We start from the raw sequence: 21537 nt of genomic DNA, 5'->3' as shown, positions 1-21537 counted from the left end.
TAACGTACCCCACAGAAAGAAGTCCAGAGGTGTAAGATCAGGAGAACGGGCTGGCCAATTTATGCGTCCTCCACGTCCTATGAAACGCCCGTCGAACGTGTACCTCACCCCTCATGGTAATGTACATGTGCGCCAGTGAAAAAGACCAATAAAAAGGTGTTAGCATGTGGACGTAATGTGCTGTTCCAGTCTCTTCTGTACCTAAGGTCCATCACCGTTCCCTTTGGATCCCTACGTAATTCGGTGCTCTCCGATACACACGATCGAACAGCGGAGGAGTGGTACTCAAGCGTCAACTTTAGGTTACAATATCTCCGGATGTAATTATCATTTTACGATGCAACAAACGGCACTGATTACGTATTTGTTTATACGTTCGGATGTGCTAACAAAACTAACGGGTTCCATTTAAAAAAAAGTAGGTTTGTGTTAAAAAACATACTTCCGTGCATTTTTTTATGGTTTATATTAACGAATTACACTAGCCCCTCTCCTCACGTTCTGTCTGTGCAATCGATTCGTCAGTATTTGATGTGGTATACGAAATATATCCAGCGGTAGCGTTAGGTGACTCACCCTATATATATATATATATATATATATATATATATATATATATATATATAGCCACATCCAAGAACCTTCTCATGTACCGTGTCAGTATTCTGATGTTGCTTCGAGATGTACAAGCGGTATTTCAAAATATGGCCAATTTAAAGATGCATAAATACTACTATGAGTACTCGTAAAAGCATACAGTTAGTCTATTTCTGTACTTTCAAAAAAGTGCATACGGTATCTGAACCTTTATTAAAGATACAAGCAAATCTCCTTCTATCCACTATTTCAGTTCTCTTAGTTGTATTCTGAATGCAGTCCGGGCAATGGCTTAGAGCTTAAATTTTATCGTCACAGGGTACAGCAGTATGCATGAAATCGCTTGCTCTTCGTCTACCCAGAACAGATCCTCACTTTGCCTTTCAGAATGTCCATTCAGATCATTTTCCTTATGAAATTCACTTGTACCACTTGTATTTCCACCCCTCAGTTGTACAGAACTTAGCGTACTAACAACTGCGACAACAGTTATTAATTAATTTATTTATTAATGATTAGATGAGGAATGCAACTTTAATGGCAATTTTAAAGCGTCAATAGTAAACTATTGCTTCCATGTGACATGACGAATACTTGTCTCCCGCAGCCAGCAAGATGAAGTTCCAACCATCTTTCATTCTTTTCTCGTAAAGAAGTGAGACCTATCACTAGTTTGAGGCTGAGGTTTCTTAACTCAAAGCACCTCCAACAGCACGAATAATACGAAATTTGTTTATTCAAACTGGCGACAATGGCCGTGTCACGGTCGCCACTTAGAGTTTTCGTGATTATTGCAGCTTCTTCGTCTTATTTAAAAAGCGCATGGAAATGGGACCATTGTTTAATATAGACAAGTTGGATTGGTGAAAGCATCTCGTAGCAAAGTGTAATGACCTTTACCTTTACAAAGTAGTCATCGTATCATTCAGATTAAATAAGCAAGGCAAACGAAAATCTCTAAAGCCAGGTGAGAATCCGATTTTACCTCCTTCCGCATACATGGCCAGGAGCCTAACCTCTAAACTTGTGTGTCAGAGCATTTCTCGCTTCTTCAACATGCACGGACCAGTCGCATTAATCTGACCATCTGTCAAGAGGGTGAATAACCACCTTTTGCAGCATGGATATTCAGGAAGACAGTCAGTGGGCTTCTTGAGGGTACTGACAGGGATATGGAGCCGTGTCAATTCCAGTACCATGTCCAGCTGCAGTAGGTTTCTCAGTCGAGGATCCACGACGTTACGAGTCCGTTTGTGGTGGTCTCACAGATTCTGGACTGGGTTTAAATGCGGGAAGTTTGGTGGCCAGGAGAGTATGGTAAACACACCCTGGTGCTCTTCAACCCACGCCCGTACACCGTGAACAGTGCTACTCTTTGCATTGTTCTGCTGACAGATGCCATTGTGCCAAGGAAAAACAAAGTCCGTGTAGGTGTCGAAATGGTCAAGGATAATTATGTTGACCCACTGTGCCTTCCAGAATGACGAGATCGCCAGGGAATGCCACAAAAACATTCCCCATACCATAACGCTCCCTCCTCCAACGTGCACCCTTCTTCAACATGCACGGACCAGTCGCATTAATCTGATCATCTGTCAAGAGGGTGAATAACCACCTTTTGCAGCATGGATATTCAGGAAGACAGTCAGTGGGTTTCTTGAGGGTACTGACAGGGATATGGAGCCGTGTCAATTCCAGTACCATGTCCAGCTGCAGTAGGTTTCTCAGTCGAGGATCCACGACGTTACGAGACCGTTTGTGGTGGTCTCACAGATTCTGGACTGGGTTTAAATGCGGGAAGTTTGGTGGCCAGGAGAGTATGGTAAACACACCCTGGTGCTCTTCAACCCACGCCCGTACACCGTGAACAGTGCTACTCTTTGCATTGTTCTGCTGACAGATGCCATTGTGCCAAGGAAAAACAAAGCCCGTGTAGGTGTCGAAATGGTCAAGGATAATTATGTTGACCCACTGTGCCTTCCAGAATGACGAGATCGCCAGGGAATGCCACAAAAACATTCCCCATACCATAACGCTCCCTCCTCCAACGTGCACCCTTCTTCAACATGCACGGACCAGTCGCATTAATCTGACCATCTGTCAAGAGGGTGAATAACCACCTTTTGCAGCATGGATATTCACGAAAACAGTCAGTGGGTTTCTTGAGGGTACTGACAGGGATATGGAGCCGTGTCAATTCCAGTACCATGTCCAGCTGCAGTAGGTTTCTCAGTCGAGGATCCACGACGTTACGAGCCCGTTTGTGGTGGTCTCACAGATTCTGGACTGGGTTTAAATGCAGGAAGTTTGGTGGCCAGGAGAGTATGGTAAACACACCCTGGTGCTCTTCAACCCACGCCCGTACACCGTGAACAGTGCTACTCTTTGCATTGTTCTGCTGACAGATGCCATTGTGCCAAGGAAAAACAAAGCCCGTGTAGGTGTCGAAATGGTCAAGGATAATTATGTTGACCCACTGTGCCTTCCAGAATGACGAGATCGCCAGGGAATGCCACAAAAACATTCCCCATACCATAACGCTCCCTCCTCCAACGTGCACCCTTCTTCAACATGCACGGACCAGTCGCATTAATCTGACCATCTGTCAAGAGGGTGAATAACCACCTTTTGCAGCATGGATATTCACGAAAACAGTCAGTGGGTTTCTTGAGGGTACTGACAGGGATATGGAGCCGTGTCAATTCCAGTACCATGTCCAGCTGCAGTAGGTTTCTCAGTCGAGGATCCACGACGTTACGAGCCCGTTTGTGGTGGTCTCACAGATTCTGGACTGGGTTTAAATGCAGGAAGTTTGGTGGCCAGGAGAGTATGGTAAACACACCCTGGTGCTCTTCAACCCACGCCCGTAGACCGTGAACAGTGCTACTCTTTGCATTGTTCTGCTGACAGATGCCATTGTGCCAAGGAAAAACAAAGCCCGTGTAGGTGTCGAAATGGTCAACGATAATTATGTTGACCCACTGTGCCTTCCAGAATGACGAGATCGCCAGGGAATGCCACAAAAACATTCCCCATACCATAACGCTCCCTTCTCCAACGTGCACCCTTCTGACGGTTCTTGCAGGGCCTCGCACACCGAAGACCATGTGAAAAGGCCACCTGTCATCACTCAGTGGAGTCCAGTTGTGATATTGGCGTTCAAGTTCTAGCCCCCATCGCTGATCAAAAGCAGTCAGCAAGCGTGCATGAACCAGACAGAGAACAATACACAGCAACGTTCCGTGAATAGTCATTGAGGAGAGTCTGTTGGTAGTCCCTTGGTTCATCTGAATAACCACTTGCTCAACAGCTGCCCATCAGTTCTCCTGTACACATCTCTGCAGCCGTCGCTCACCTCAGTCACTTGTGTCCCATCGTGCACCGCATTTGCCTCGGCGCCGGTTTTCGATAGCGCCATTTTGCAATGCACTGTATAGTTTAACCACGGCCGCACGCGAACAGTGTACAAACTTAGCCGTTTCTGAAATGCTTCCAGCTTTGGCCCAAAAGCCAATGATCAGGCCCTGTTGGAAGTCGGGTAGATCGCTCCATTTCCGCATTACGACAATGATAGCACTAGAGAAGGTAGAAGACGAGGTACTGGCAGAAGTGAAGCTGTGAGGACGGGGCCTGAGTCGTGCTTGGGTAGCTCAGATGGTAGAGCACTTGTCCGCGAAAAGCAAAGGTGCCGAGTTCGTGTCCCGGTCCGGCACACAGTTTTAATCTGCCAGGAAGTTTCACTGGTAGCACTGTTTTCCGGTTCCACGCGACTGCTAGTGCTCCCACATGCCAGATGTGAGAGGTTATTGCACGTTGACATCGAACGTAGGTGGTGATTGCATTAATGTGACCTGACTGTTTAGAAATAGTGCTAAGACGTACCATAACCTAAACATGAACAGATTCTTCTTGACCTTCAGGTAATATAACTGTGAACTGATTTTCATAAACGTTATACACTCCTGGAAATGGAAAAAAGAACACATTGACACCGGTGTGTCAGACCCACCATACTTGCTCCGGACACTGCGAGAGGGCTGTACAAGCAATGATCACACGCACGGCACAGCGGACACACCAGGAACCGCGGTGTTGGCCGTCGAATCGCGCTAGCTGCGCAGCATTTGTGCACCGCCGCCGTCAGTGTCAGCCAGTTTGCCGTGGCATACGGAGCTCCATCGCAGTCTTTAACACTGGTAGCATGCCGCGACAGCGTGGACGTGAACCGTATGTGCAGTTGACGGACTTTGAGCGAGGGCGTATAGTGGGCATGCGGGAGGCCGGGTGGACGTACCGCCGAATTGCTCAACACGTGGGGCGTGAGGTCTCCACAGTACATCGATGTTGTCGCCAGTGGTCGGCGGAAGGTGCACGTGCCCGTCGACCTGGGACCGGACCGCAGCGACGCACGGATGCACGCCAAGACCGTAGGATCCTACGCAGTGCCGTAGGGGACCGCACCGCCACTTCCCAGCAAATTAGGGACACTGTTGCTCCTGGGGTATCGGCGAGGACCATTCGCAACCGTCTCCATGACTCTGGGCTACGGTCCCACACACCGTTAGGCCGTCTTCCGCTCACGCCCCAACATCGTGCAGCCCGCCTTCAGTGGTGTCGCGACAGGCGTGAATGGAGACGTGTCGTCTTCAGCGATGAGAGTCGCTTCTGCCTTGGTGCCAATGATGGTCGTATGCGTGTTTGGCGCCGTGCAGGTGAGCGCCACAATCAGGACAGCATACGACCGAGGCACACAGGGCCAACACCCGGCATCATGGTGTGGGGAGCGATCTCCTACACTGGCCGTACACCACTGGTGATCGTCGAGGGGACACTGAATAGTGCACGGTACATCCAAACCGTCATCGAACCCATCGTTCTACCATTCCTAGACCGGCAAGGGAACTTGCTGTTCCAACAGGACAATGCACGTCCGCATGTATCCCGTGCCACCCAACGTGCTCTAGAAGGTGTAAGTCAACTACCCTGGCCAGCAAGATCTCCGGATCTGTCGCCCATTGAGCATGTTTGGGACTGGATGAAGCGTCGTCTCACGCGGTCTGCACGTCCAGCACGAACGCTGGTCCAACTGAGGCGCCAGGTGGAAATGGCATGGCAAGCCGTTCCACAGGACTACATCCAGCATCTCTACGATCGTCTCCATGGGAGAATAGCAGCCTGCATTGCTGCGAAAGGTGGATATACACTGTACTAGTGCCGACATTGTGCATGCTCTGTTGCCTGTGTCTATGTGCCTGTGGTTCTGTCAGTGTGATCATGTGATGTATCTGACCCCAGGAATGTGTCAATAAAGTTTCCCCTTCATGGGACAATGAATTCACGGTGTTCTTATTTCAATTTCCAGGAGTGTAGATTATCAGTGAATCTTTCTCTCCTTCTCAGCGTTTTTTGTCAGTACCTTCGTAAGGTAAGAATTACCTGTGTGAGTCCCTGTTCATTTGGCTGGTACATGATCTACAATCTGCAGTTACCCTGGCTTTCACCAGGTGGTCAGAGAAATGTGTACAGGCTTTTCCAGACTTATATTACAACTAATTAGTACAATGTCAAGCATTATCTGCCGTTTTTCATAGACCTTCCAACTCTATGCCCTTCAGCTTAACCCGGAATCAGAGACACATTTAAAATGTTTTTGATATTCAGAAGCTCGTCAGATTCCTACGTATGAATTGCTGTCTCACAATGTTCTTCAAACTGAAGTCTGCGATTTTCTTCTAATAAAATTATTATCTAACGAAATTCTTCCAATCCATCTGTGGCATACAGGGAACCAGTGCTTAACAGTATTGGTTGAAAACAGTCCTGGTTGCAATTTTAGTTTTTTATTTTTCAACTATGCGTTTCACCTCATTTAGGCACCTTCAGGTTGATCTTACTTTGGTATTTCTTAGAACGATCCTTTAGACAGTGTAGCCAAAGGGCATCGTCGAATACATCAGACCAACATCGCGACTTCGTTAAACTCATCTAGAAAGTTTTTACTCAGTTTAACGAAGGCGTTGTTGGCCTGATGTATTCGGCGATGCCATTTGGCTATACTCCCTAAGGGATCGTTCTAAGAAATACCAAATTAACATCAACCTGAAGATTCCTAAATAAGGTATAATAATGTCGTGTGCCTAGGGACCTCCCGTCAGGTAGACCGTTCGCCGGGTGCAAGTCTTTCGAGTTGACGCCACTTCGGCGACTTGCGCGTCGATGGGGATGAAATGATGATGATTAGCAAAACACTACACCAAGTCTCTGAGCGGAGAAAATCTCCGACTCAGCCGGGAATCGAACCCGGGCCCTTAAGATTGACATTCTGTCGCGCTGTCCACTTTTTTTTTTTTTTCTAATGAACCGCTGCAGGAGCAGGACGACGGGTAGGGCAGGGGTCGACACCCGAAGCCTGGCCATCCCGCCGCCACGCCCAAGCAACGTGTTCGAGTTAGTGGATCGAAGGATCAGGAAGAGGATGTAGTGGGTTTGTCGATGTTGTTTTATTTATTTATTTATTTAATTTTTATAACTTTTTTTTGTATTATAGATTTATTTTTGTTTCATTACAAAGAAAGATCCTACAACTGCCGTAGCCGAGCGTCCGAGTCGTCTTCTCGTCTGTTGGGAGGGGTTCCCCCCTATTCCGTCCGTAGAGGATCAATATGCTCCAGGATTCTTCTTCATTTTCAGCGTCTCGTACCCGGAACGCCCCAGTGAGCAGGAGGATCCGCAAATAAGGAACCTAAATAATTTGCGAAACGAGTTTTGTACTTCGGGTGGCGGCTGAAAGCTGCATGTGTCGTCATCAATAGGGACCAAAAATCGAGTGTGCCTTTGGGAGCATCGCAATATATGTAGTAAACGGCCATGACTTTTAGCCAGTTAACGGCGTTCGTTGTGTTTGATGGAAAGTATACGACGTCGGGGGAGATAGACTCCGGCAATCGCCGCAAGAGTAATGCCAGCATGCGCTGCGTCAGTAGCCAGCACTCGCTGGTCGCGGCACACGTCAGACGGTGTGCATCCGAGTCAGCGACTGAGCATGTCGGACACAAGGGGTCGTCCGTCAGATGTATGGAATGTAACCTCTGGCGAGTAGCGAACTTCCCATTCACAACCACGTACCACAATGAACGCACCGTCGTAGGTAGAAAAGGCGTGTGTACCGCTCGCCACACCGCGTTCCAGGCAACTTCAGGATGTCTGTGGGTGACCGTATTTACAGGTTGCCGCTGTCGATAGAGGCGATAATAGTCTTTTGTGGTGGGCTTCCGTGTCGTCGGAAGTTCTGACCGTAAGTAGCTGAAGTCAATAAAGAACTCTCTGATGTGGGTGAGTGCCGGTGAAATGTGTCCTACAGAAACCGGGGGATGCAGAGAGTGTCCACTCAGCTACCGGGGGCGGACCCTAAATAAGGTGAAACGCATAGATCAAAAACAAAAAAACTAAAATTGCAACAAAGACTGTTTTCAACCAATACTATTATCTAACGGGTTAGGATGATGATTGGTTTGCGGGGCGCCCAACATGCGCGATCATCAGCGACCGTACAAAATCCCGATTTTTTCACAGTCCACTCTAGCCACTGTCACGAATAATGAGGTTGATCATCAAACGATGATGACCACATAAACACCCAGTCCCCGGCCAGAGAAATTCCCCAACCAGGTCGGGAATCGAGTCCGAGAACCTGTGATCCAGAGGTAGCAACACTAGCCACTAGACCATGACTCAGCAAGAATTTAATGTTGAGCACTGCAATGCCTGGAATTGATGCTAAACTGAAACAAACGAGGTACAACTGACAAAATCAAATGAGGAAATAGTAAAAACTTACAATCCTTGGAAATAATTTTGTACACTAAGCAATTAAAAATCAATAGTTTAAAAACACGAAACTAATAGTTTCGTTTTCAGATAATTACAAAAGAATGCATTTTCCAGTGCTGGTCTTAGTATCTGATAGTTTTTTTCTTAGGTTGCCACACACACATTAAATAAATATTTTCCTTGTAGGTGGATCGGCAGCTGGGTTGCCACACAGACGTTAAATAAATACTTTCCTTGTAGGTAGATCGGCAGAGGGTAATCAGGTTCAACTGACGCTCCGAAATTTTTCGTGGACATAGAAGAGGGACACAGTGTATGAATATTGTTTTACTGGAAGACGTGATGTAATACATTAAATTCAACAACAGTACCAGATGCCTGGATAAACTGACTAAACCAGAGGTTGTACGGAGTTTCAGGGAGAGCATAAGGGAACAATTGACACGAAATGGGGAAAGAAATACAGTAGAAGAAGAATGGGTAGCTCTGAGGCATGAAGTAGTAAAGGCAGCAGAGGATCAAGTAGGTGAAAAGACGAGGGCTAATAGAAATCCTTGGGTAACAGAAGAAATATTGAATTTAATTGATGAAAGGAGAAAATATAAAAACGCAGTAAATGAAGCAAGCAAAAAAGAATACAAACGTCTCAAAAATGAGATCGACAGGAAGTGCAAAATGGCTAAGCAGGGATGGTTAGAGGACAAATGTAAGGATGTAGAGGCTTATTTCACTAGGGGTAAGATAGATACTGCCTACAGGAAAATTAAAGAGACCTTTGCAGAAAAGAGAACGACTTGTATGAATATCAAGAGCTCAGATGGAAACCCAGTTATAAGCAAAGAAGGGATAGCAGAAAGGTGGAAGGAGTATATAGAGGGTCTATACAAGGGCGATGTACTTGAGGACAATATTATGGAAATGGAAGAGGATGTAGATGAAGATCAAATGTGAGATACGATACTGCGTGAAGAGTTTGACAGAGCACTGAAAGACCTGAGTCGAAACAAGGCCCCCTGAGTAGACAACATTCCATTGGAACTACTGACGGCCTTGGGAGAGCCAGTCCTGACAAAACTCTACCATCTTGTGAGCAAGATATATGAGACAGGTGAAATACCCTCAGACTTCAAGAAGAATATAATAATTCCAATCCCAAAGAAAGCAGGTGTTGACAGATGTGAAAATTACCGAACTATCAGTTTAATAAGTCACAGATGCAAAATACTAACCCGAATTCTTTACAGACGAATGGAAAAACTGATAGAAGCAGACCTCGGGGAAGATCAGTTTGGATTCCACAGAAATGTTGGAACACGTGAGGAAATACCGACCCTACGACTTATCTTAGAAGAAAGGTTAAGGAAAGGCAAACCTACGTTTCTAGCATTTGTAGACTTAGAGAAAGCTTTTGACAATGTTGATTGGAATACCCTCTTTCAAATTATGAAGGTATCAGGGGTAAAATACAGAGAGCGAAAGGCTATTTACAATTTGTACAGAAAGCAGATGGCAGTTATAGGAGTCGAGGGGTATGAAAGGGAAGCAGTGGTTTGGAAGGGAGTGAGACAGGGTTGTTGCCTATCCCCAATGTTATTCAATCTGTATATTGAGTAAGCAGTAAAGGAAACAAAAGAAAAATTCGGAGTAGGAATTAAAATCCATGGAGAAGAAATAAAAGCTTTGAGGTTCGCCGATGACATTGTAATTCTGTCAGAGACAGCAAAGGACTTGGAAGAGCAGTTGAACGGAATGGACAGTATTTTGAAAGGAGGGTATAAGACGAACATCAACAAAAGCAAAACGAGGATCATGGAATGTAGTCGAATTAAGTAGGGCGATGCTGAGGGAATTAGATTAGGAAATGAGACACTTAAGGTAGTAGATGAGTTTTGCTATTTGGGGAGCAAAATAACTGATTGTGGTCGAAGTAGAGAGGATATAAAATGTAGTCTGGCAATGGCAAGGCACATGGTTCTAATGGTTCTAAGCTCTATGGGACTTAACATCTAAGTTCATCAGTCCCCTAGACTTAGTACTATGTAAACCTAAGTAACATCACACACAACCATGCCCGAGGCAGGATTCGAATCTGCGACTGTAGCAGCCGCGGGGCTCTGGACTGAAGCGGCAGTGGCAAGAAAAGTGCTTCTGAAGAAGAGTAATTGTTAACATTGAGTATACCCTTAAGTGTCAGGAAGTCTATTCTGAAAGTATTTGCATGGTAGCCATGTATGGAAGTGAAACATGGACGATGAATATACTAGAAGAGAATAGAGGTTTTCGAAATGTGGTGCAACAGAAGAATGCTGAAGATTAGATGGGTAGATCACGTAACTAATGAGGAGGTACTGAATAAAATTGGGGAGATGAGGAATTTCTGGCACAACTTGACTAGAAGAAGGGATCGGTTGGCAGGACATGTTCTGAGGAATCAAGGGATCACCAATTTAGTATTGGAGTGCAGTGTGGATGGTAAAAATTGTACAGGGAGACCAAGAGATGAATACGCTAAGCAGATTCAGAAGGATGTAGGTTACAGTAGGTACTAACTAGGAGACGAAGAAGCTTGCGCAGGGTAGAGTAGCATGGAGAGCTGCATCAAACCTATCTCTGGACTGAACATCACAACAACAACAGTATATCTGAATATTGCAACCTACATCCACTTGTATCTGTTTAATGTAGTCATTCCTCAGTCTCTTGGTTCAAATGGCTCTGAGCACTATGGCACTTAACATCTGAGGTCATCAGTCCCCTAGAACTTAGAACTACTTAAACCTAACTAACCTAAGGACATCACACCCATCCATGCCCGAGGCAGTATTCGAAACTGTGAGCGTAGGGGTCGCGCTGTTCCGGACTGAGCGCCTAGAATCGCGAGACCACCGCGGCCGGCCCCTCAGTCTCTCTCTGCAGTTTTTTTCCCTCACAGTTCATTCCATCGCCAAACTGACGATCCCTAGGGATCCAAGATGTGTCTTCTCAACCAGTCTCGTGTTTTAGGTACACTACGTTAGCAAATCCTTTTCCTCACAGTTGGAGTTAGTGCCTCTTCGATACTTGTCTACCCATACAATCTTCAGCATATACGAGGTGTGTCTAGAAAAAAACCGGACTAGTACTGGTGAAACAATAAAACGAATGCAATAGGGCTGAAAGTCGCGTGGCCAGTCACGTGACTCTCGCTCCGCCTGCTGCTCGAGTTTCATCTGCCTCCTGCACTCAGTCTGCCCGTGGCGTCTGTTTTAAGTAGTTGACGTTTTGTCTGTGCGTCGGAAAATGTTGAGTGTACAGAAAGAACAGCGTGTTAACATCAAATTTTGTTTCAAACTAGGAAAATCTGCAAGTGAAACGTTTGTAATGTTACAACAAGTGTGCGGCGATGATTGTTTATCGCGAACACAAGTGTTTGAGTGGTTTAAGCGATTTAAAGATGGCCGCGAAGACACCAGTGATGACACTCGCACTGGCAGACCATTGTCAGCAAAAAGTGATGCAAACATTGAAAAAGTCGGTAAACTTGTTCGACAAGATCGCCGTTTAACAATCAGAGCAGTGTCTGAGTTAACAGGAGTTGACAAGGAAAGTGTTAGGCAGATTCTTCATGAAAGTTTCAACATGAATAAAGTGTGTTCAAAAATGGTTCCAAAGCGTCTCACAATTGAACAGAAGGAACGCCGAAGAATGATTTGTTCTGACATCCTGGAAAACATTGAAAGTGATCCCACCTTCTTACAAAATGTTATTACTTGCGATGAATCGTGGTTTTTTACTTACGATCCCGAAACTAAACGCCAATCGATGCATTGGAAAACTCCTGGTTCTCCACGACAAAAAAAAAGCACGAATGTCAAAATCGAAATTCAAGGCAATGATGATTGTTTTTTTTTTGACATCAAAGGGATTGTGCACATTGATTGGGTACCAGAGGGACAAACAGTGAATCAGCATTACTACATTAGCGTCCTGGCTACCCTATGTGAGCGAGTACGGAGAAAACGGAACGATTTGTGGAGAAAAAAGTCACGGATCCTTCACCAAGACAATGCCCCAGCTCACAGTGCGTTGTCAGTGAAGACGTTTTTGGCAAAACACAACATTCCCATCTTAGATCATCCACCCTACTCACCTGATTTGGCCCCCTGTGACTTTTTTCTTTTCCCTAAAGTCAAGTCAGCTTTGAAAGGAACTAGATTTGAGACTGTTGAAGCAGTAAAAGAAAAAGCGACGGAAGTAATGTATGGACTTACCGAAAATGATCTGCAGCATTGCTATGAACAGTGGAAAATTCGTATGGAGCGGTGTAGAGACCGAGGAGGAGAGTACATTGAAGGAGATAACATGAAATTGTAAATAATTGTAAATAAATGTTTTTTCCAGCATCAGTCCGGTTTTTTCTAGCCGCACCTCTTATCTATTGCACCAGACTTCAAAAGTTTTCGTTCTCTCCATTCCTGCAGTGTTTCCTGTTCACGTTTCACTTCCTTACAAGGCTCAACGCTATGCTCCAGGAAAAAAACGTCAGGAATGACATCCTAAGACTTAAGTTTTATGATGATGATGATAATGATGATAATTGGTTTGTGGGGCTCTAAAATGCGCGGTCATCGGCGCCTGTACACTTTCCCAATCTTAACAAAGCCCAGTCTCGCCACTTTTCATGAATGATGACGGAATGATGAGGAAAACACAAACAGCCAGTCCCCGGACAGAGAAAATCCCCAGCCCGACCAGCAATCAAATCCGTAACACCGTGATCCAGAGGTAGCAACGCTAGCCACTGGACCATGAGCTGCAGACCTGAATTTTATGTCTAAAGTATTATGTATCGATGCTACCTGATGGGCCGCATTACGTTGGAACCGCAATTGCAAATTTCTGTTGGATCCCGACAGCGGTCGCGCGGAATCAGCCAGACCCAATGGTGTGCATCCACAGAGCCACACCTCCAGCGGCTCTGTACTTCGGGCGCCTCGATTTAGCATTGGCGTCGGCGGCGATGCGGCGCATTCGCACTCGGAGACTCATTGCTACAAGAAGCTACACAGACACATGCTACTCACGGCTCTCAAATGTGTATTCATACAGGAGAACTATCCAAGGAGATCCGGAGTTCCACACAATAATATCCAAACAGCAGACTCTGTACACAATTTATTAAATTGCCAATACTAAACTCTTTTCAATAACAACAAATTCATATAACTTACAGAACTTAACAAATGGTTAAAAGAGTGAGATTTAAAAACAATAACGGCGGCTTGCCGCCATAAAATCAAATATGGCTCTGAGCACTATGGGACTTAACATCTATGGTCATCAGTCCCCTAGAACTTAGAACTACTTAAACCTAACTAACCTAAGGACATCACACACATCCATGCCCGAGGCAGGACTCGAACCTGCGACCGTAGCAGTCGCGCGGCTCCGGACTGAGCGCCTAGAACCGCTAGACCACCGCGGCCGGCCATAAAATCAAGAACCTTTTTTTACAATAGTGCTTTTAGAGTTTACCCAAAAGAGATAATCCAATAATAAGTTAACTTGGCATTACAATTTAAAATGATTTATATAAAAAAAAGACTTTTAGAAAGATAATGGCGCTTGGCACCGTAAAATGAAAGAAGCGCAACACACAACCAATAAATACAGGGTGATTCAAAAAGAATACCTCAACTTTAAAAATGTGTATTTAATGAAAGAAACATAATATAACCTTCTGTTATACATCATTACAAAGAGTATTTAAAAAGGTTTTTTTTCACTCAAAAACAAGTTCAGAGATGTTCAATATGGCCCCCTCCAGACACTCGAGCAATATCAACCCGATACTCCAACTCGTTCCACACTCTCTGTAGCATATCAGGCAAAAGTTTGGATAGCTGCTGTTATTTCTCGTTTCAAATCATCAATGGTGGCTGGGAGAGGTGGCCGAAACACCATATCCTTAACATACCCCCATAAGAAAAAATCGCAGGGGGTAAGATCAGGGGTTCTTGGAGGCCAGTGATGAAGTGCTCTGTCACAGGCTGCCTGGCGGCCGATCCATCGCCTCGGGTAGTTGACGTTCAGGTGCTTGAACCAATTTCAGACAATAAGGTTTCATAACTAACCTTTTTCGTAGGACTCTCCATACAGTTGATTGTGGAATTTGCAGCTCTCTGCTGGCTCTGCGAGTCGATTTTCCTGGGCTGCGAACAAATGCTTGCTGGATGCGTGCTACATTTTCATCACTCGTTCTCGGCCGTCCAGAACTTTTCCCTTTGCACAAACACCCATTCTCTGTAAACTGTTTATACCAACGTTTAATACACCACCTATCAGGAGGTTTAACACCATACTTCGTTCGAAATGCACGCTGAACATCTGTCGTCGATTCACTTCTGCCGTACTCAATAACACAAAAAGCTTTCTGTTGAGCGGTCGCCATCTTAGCATCAACTGACGCTGACGCCTAGTCAGCAGCGCCTCAAGCGAACAAATGTACAACTAAATGAAACTTTATAGCTCCCTTAATTCGTCGACAGATAGTGCTTAACTCTGCCTTTTGTCGTTGCAGAGTTTTAAATTCCTAAAGTTGTGGTGTTCTTTTTGAATCACCCTGTATAATAACAAAGTAATAATTTGATACAACCAAAGGGCGAGGGCAACTCCCAACGCAATCACAGACGAGCGAGCTCTCAACACTTGGGAGCCTTGCCTCTATAAACGGCCCCAGAAATAAACCGCTGAGAGCTCCCCGACATGCCTACCACAACTGCCCACCACTTACGCACCTTGGTTATGTTCTGTAACACACGACAGATAATATCAACACAAGACAAAAATTCAAAAATACAGTATAACATCCAGACAGCACATGATAACCATAGCGCCGTTAACTCGGGCGCTCTTAAGTACCGGAAGCCAACACACACAAATCTCTATAAACAATTCTCGCTTCTTAAAACGAAACAATAAAAGCCAAGCGCACATGAATAGTCAAACCACAGTCTTAGAAGTGCCTTAACGACACCAAACGCGACTATTCCACCAAGTTAATAATAACACAGTGAGAAAAATACAGAACATACCACTAAATGCTGTTACACAACCAAATTGACGAGATCGTGTTGTTCAGGTCCCAGAAGACAACATATACCAAGCAGCAGTAATTCACTATGTATATACTGTATAAATCCGCCATTCTTAGGCACACTTTACCTAACACATCGAATTCCAAATATACAGCGTGATTCAAAAAGAATACCACAACTTTAGGAATTTAAAACTCTGCAACGACAAAAGGCAGAGCTAAGCACTATCTGTCGGCGAATTAAGGGAGCTATAAAGTTTCATTTAGTTGTACATTTGTTCGCTTGAGGCGCTGCTGACTAGGCGTCAGCGTCAGTTGATGCTAAGATGGCGACCGCTCAACAGAAAGCTTTTTGTGTTATTGAGTACGGCAGAAGTGAATCGACGACAGTTGTTCAGCGTGCATTTCGAACGAAGTATGGTGTTAAACCTCCTGATAGGTGGTGTATTAAACGTTGGTATAAACAGTTTACAGAGAATGGGTGTTTGTGCAAAGGGAAAAGTTCTGGATGGCCGAGAACGAGTGATGAAAATGTAGCACGCATCCAGAAAGCATTTGTTCGCAGCCCAGGAAAATCGACTCGCAGAGCTAGCAGAGAGCTGCAAATTCCACAATCAACTGTATGGGGAGTCCTACGAAAAAGGTTAGTTATGAAACCTTATCGTCTCAAATTGGTTCAAGCAATGTCTGCAGCTGATAAGATTAAAAGAATCGATTTCTGTGATTTTATCCTTGCTCAAATGGAAACAGATGAATCTTTCGTTTCAAAGATTGTGTTTAGTGATGAAGCAACTTTCCACACTAACGGGAAAGTCAACCGTCACAATGTCTGTATACGGGGCACTGAGAATCCGCAGGAAACAACTCAGTATGAACGTGACTCGCCTAAGGTGAACGTTTTCTGTGCCATTTCAGCCAATAAAGTTTTTGGTCCCTTTTTCTTCGAAGGTGCTACTGTAACTGGACTACAGTATCTGGAGATGTTAGAGAATTGGCTGTTCCCTCAGCTCGAACAAGAAGCACAACAATTCATATTTCAGCAGGATGGAGCGCCACCACATTGGCACTTATCTGTCCGTAACTACCTGAATGTCAACTACCCGAGGCGATGGATCGGCCGCCAGGCAGCCCGTGACAGAGCACTTCATCACTGGCCTCCAAGAAGCCCTGATCTTACCCCCTGCGATTTTTTCTTATGGGGGTATGTTAAGGATATGGTGTCTTGGCCACCTCTCCCAGCCACCTTTGATGATTTGAAACGAGAAATAACAGCAGCTATCCAAACTGTTACGCCTGATATGCTGCAGAGAGTGTGGAACGAGTTGGAGTATCTGGTTGATATTGCTCGAGTGTCTGGAGGGGGCCATATTGAACATCTCTGAACTTGTTTTTGAGTGAAAAAAAACCTTTTTAAATACTCTTTGTAATGATGTATTACAGAAGGTTATATTATGTTTCTTTCATTAAATACACATTTTTAAAGTTGTGGTATTCTTTTTGAATCACCCTGTACTACCATACATGAACGCAACTCCGGGCAAGACTCCAGTTGCCGGGCGCTGGTGGCCGAGCGGTTCTGGCGCCATAGTCTGGAACCGCGCGACCGCTACGGTCGCAGGTTCGAATCCTGCCTCGGGCATGGATGTGTGTGTTGTCCTTAGGTTAGTTAGGTTTAAGTAGTTCTAAGATCTAGGGGACTTATGACCTCAGCAGTTGAGTCCCATAGTGCTCAGAGCCATTTGAACCATTTGACTCCAGTTGAGAAAATAAATTAGTATCAACAAATATCATAACGAGCCACACACACACACAGCAAAAACTTCCAACAACGCCGCCCCACATCGGAATGAAGTTCAGAAATCGCTGCTGGAGCTTCCATGGGAAAATCTGAAGAGCCAACCGAGCCCACACCCTAACCTGGCAGACGACTCCAAAATTCAGCAACTAGTCGTCTCCGGGCCTGAGTATCACAGGACCCCACCGGACCTCCACATCGGACAGGCAGGCAGAACAAGTACGCCGACTCCAATTAATCAGCACCGCATGGCCCGCACAGCGGCGAGTCGCCTCCGCCCCAGACCACTCTGCTCATACTGCGGGGCACAACAACCTTAGCGTTAGTCACCAGCAGGTCAGGCAGAGCGAACTTCACGTTATGTGCAGTCCCGGAAAACCAACTACACTCTCGCTTTCCGCCGGCCACCGCAAACACACGCCAGTGACGTCATAGCAAATCACCACCAGAGCGCCACCCGCACCAGGACAGCGAACTATAGTCGATTACAGGGCGAGCTCTGAACAAGATCACAGGATAGCGGCGCGCGCCGTTTCAGGCTCCATCACGACTGTTGTAGTTGTTGTAATTGCTGGACCCTGATTCTTGCCAAGTTGTCTGCAATGAGTTATCATACACTTGGAGAAATACAATTTAAGTACACACTGACCAGCAAGAACATTATGAACACCTGCCTAGTAGATTGTATGTCCACCTTTGGCTCGAATAACAGTAGTGACACGTCATGGCGTGGAAGCAGTGAGGCCTTGGTAGCTCGCTGGACGGATTTGGCATCATATCTGCATACACAAGTCACCTAACTCCTGTAGATTCCGGGAAGGGAAGCAATGAGCTCTGACACCACGTTCAGTTACATCTCAGATGTGTTGAATCAGGTTGAGATCTAGCGAGATGGAGGGCCAACACACCAACTGGAACTCGACACTGTGTTCCTCGAACCACTCCATCACACTCCTGGCCTGGTGACATGACACAATGTTGAAAAATGCCACTACGCTCGGGCGCACGATACTTTTTTAAGCCTGTACTATAGTAAGTTGACGGGCTTCACCTTAAGAGAAAAGGATTTTTGTATAGACGTTGACCGCGTGTACCTGAATGGAGGCAAATCAGACTTACACCCACTCAGTAAGAACAATGATACGTCAAGCAAGTCCGAAATGCAACTACACGTCAGGACGGACCAGAAACAACACAGAAGATGTTACCAATTTGTTAATAATACAGGCGCCAGCCTAATTAGGCATTAACTGAGTTTCCTCCCTGTACAAGTTGATGTACGTTCGAGCATAACAACACGTAGTAACACCGCATAATATGGTAAATTTTAGAACCAGAAAATCTACTGAACTGATAATTTCACTTTCTGTACCAATATGGATAAACCATAAATACACAACATTACACTATAAGGTTTACTACGAAACTTCGTACTGTCTATTGATCTGATTAAAATCGGGCATAGGTTACCCTAGAAATAGCACTTTCGAAACACACACACAATGTCAATTTTGATAAATGTAAAACACTGATAAATTTTGGGTTTTATATTGGCTTTAACTTTACTGGTCTAATCAGTTTAGAACAGTTCAGAATTCAAATGAATAAAAAAAGGGGGGGGCCTGAATCTGTTATGATCACTGTATTGAAACTATTAACTATTGAAAGCATTAAGCACTCAAGATTTCCAGTATATGAATTACTACTCTTTTTATCTTATTTCCTGCTCATTAAAAATACCATTATATCTGCCTCAAAATAATTAAACTTCATTACTAAACCAATTTCAAAATTATCTTCCCACTTTGTCAGACCATTGTTATTTACCTATAGATTCATTAACAAAACAGTTCTTTAAACATCATTCTAACATAGCTAGGTTTGCAAGTAATTATTATTAACATAAACTTTAAATCTTCATTTCGGGACACTCGGATTGCACAACATGTGGAAAGGACCCTGTCTAGGTTAGTGATGAGGATGATTAAATGATAGGACATTTCTGGTAAAAGTTAAGTTGTTATTGAACAGTCAGGAACAAAAGTAACACTGGTCCACACGAATACAGTACTAAAAGATTCAACCTGTTCGTATCGATGCGGTGGTTGGCGGGCGGCGAGATGGCGAGGCGCAAAGCACACATAGAATCACAGCTTTGGCTCTTGATGTATCAGCACTTTGCTTCTTCTTAGCGTCGCAATACTTTTCCATTTAGTGCCTATGGATTATAGCCATGCTGTATAGTCGTCGGAAACGGCACATCCGAGGCTCAATGAAATCACGTTTTCCAGGAGAGCCTCCTCGATCCATAGCGTGTTACTCAGACCGATGCCCAACTCCGACTACTACTGCTGAGCCCGTTATGCCGTGCAGTGCCCGTGTGCATTTTCCCGCGCTCGCCTGCCATCCACCTTTTACCGCTCCCCTACAGACAGGGTATTCACCAAAGGTTTTGCATTTCACATATCCAAATACATTGCCTACGTATGGACCAGGCGCATAATTACAACTTTAACATCTTACAACAGTCTCAACATTTCTTACATTTCCATTTTGTTATAATATTGCTTGCAAATTGACATAAACATTAATATTCACATCGAAAATTGGTTACAGTTCCTTTAACATCATGGCATGAAAAGAAAAAGAAATGAAATCAGAACATCGATTACACTAATTTAACGAAAATCAGAAGAAAAAAATTATTATATGTACAGTTGTTGTTGTTACACTGTCAGGAAACATGATGGTCTTGAGCGGGTGTCTGCAACCAATGCACGATGCTCCTTTGTCGTCATGGTGCCTTATACGATCTCCACTGGACCTATGGATGCCCACATGAATGTTCCCCAGAGCATTATGGAGGCACTGCCAGCTTGTCTCCGTCCTGCAGAAGAGGTGTCAAGGAGCTGTTCCCCTGGAAGACGAGGGATTCGCGACCTACCATCGGCATGGTGGAGAAGGTATTCGGATTCATCAGACCATGCAACCCTCTACCAGTGCGCCAACGTCCAGTGCCGTTTGTCGTACCGCCATTTCAGTCGTAGTTGCTGATGTAGTGTTAACACTGGCACATTCATGGGTCACCAGCTGTGGAAGCCCATCTTTCGGAGTGTTGGGCGCACTGTATGCTCAGACACACTTGTACTCTGCCCAGCATTAAAGCCTGATGTTAGGATCACCCCAGTTCACCACCTGTCCTGTTTTACCAGTCTGCTCAGCCTACGACATCTGACATCTGTAATGAAGGGTGGCCACCCAATGCCATGACGACTGCACGTGATTTCACCTTGGTCTCCCGCCAGTTGAAGACAATCACCACAGCACTCCTCGAACACCTGACAAGTCGTTCGGTTTCCCAAATGTTCGTGCTGAGTGTCCAGTCCATCACAATCTGCCCTCGGTCAGACCAGACTGATCACACTCCTTACCCGTTCTACACATGGACAGCTTGCTCACTGATATCGCATGCACTGTGGGTGTGCCTGGCTAGCAGTCATTCCCTGCCAGGTGACTCCGCAATCGCCTGGACGTCTTAATCGATAGTAGGTCCGTGGTGATAATGTTCTGGCTTATTAGTGTGTCTTCTGTTCGCTGTGTTACTTCCTCACTAATCATTTCTGCTCCTGCTCACCTTTCCTTCGATGACAGTTGCCACACCACTGTACACACCACCACTCCTTACCGCTGCATGCGACGTCATACACAAGAATGTCCTACCCTGTTCTGGCCAGGATCAGTTATTTCTCCGCCTATATGTGAACTTCAAATGGTTCAAATGGCTCTAAGCCCTATGGGACTTAACATCTGAAGTCACCAGTCTCCTAGAACTACGTAAACCTAATCTAACCTAAGGACATCACACACATCCATGCCGGAGGCAGGATTCGAACCTGTGACCGTAGCGGTCACGCGGTTCCAGACTGAAGCGCCTACAACCGCTCCCCCACATCGGCCGCTTAAGATGTGAACTCGCCATTACATTTCTGATGTGTTAACGCAGACAGGCGAAATACCCTCAGACTTCAAGAAGAATATAATAATCCCAAAGAAAGCAGGTGTTGAAAGATCTGAAAATCACCGAACTATCAGTTTAATAAGTCACAGCTGCAAAATACTAACACGAATTCTTTACAGACGAATGGAAAAACTGGTAGAAGCGGACCTCGGGGAAGATCAGTTTGGATTCCGTAGAAATATTGGAACACGTGAGGCAATACTGACCTTACGACTTATCTTA

General features: G+C 45.1%; 2 protein-coding genes across 2 annotated transcripts in view; both read left to right on the top strand.

The window, feature by feature from the left end:
• The window catches only part of LOC126215108 (uncharacterized), a 106541-nt gene that overhangs the window by 7621 nt on the left and 77383 nt on the right, over nucleotides 1-21537 (top strand). The gene's annotated exons all lie outside the window — the stretch shown is intronic.
• Nucleotides 4165-21537, top strand: part of LOC126214961 (platelet glycoprotein V-like) — an 80065-nt gene continuing 62692 nt past the window's right edge. Inside the window, exon 1 of the mRNA XM_049941596.1 lies at nucleotides 4165-4194. Within this exon, the coding sequence (XP_049797553.1) occupies nucleotides 4165-4194 (30 nt within the window). The remainder of the gene's footprint in view (nucleotides 4195-21537) is intronic.

Source organism: Schistocerca nitens, chromosome 12 (assembly GCF_023898315.1).
Source record: "Schistocerca nitens isolate TAMUIC-IGC-003100 chromosome 12, iqSchNite1.1, whole genome shotgun sequence".
Lineage (NCBI taxonomy): Eukaryota > Metazoa > Arthropoda > Insecta > Orthoptera > Acrididae > Schistocerca > Schistocerca nitens.
The sequence above is the reverse complement of the archived record's forward strand: the minus strand, read 5'-3'. Positions and strand labels throughout refer to the sequence as shown.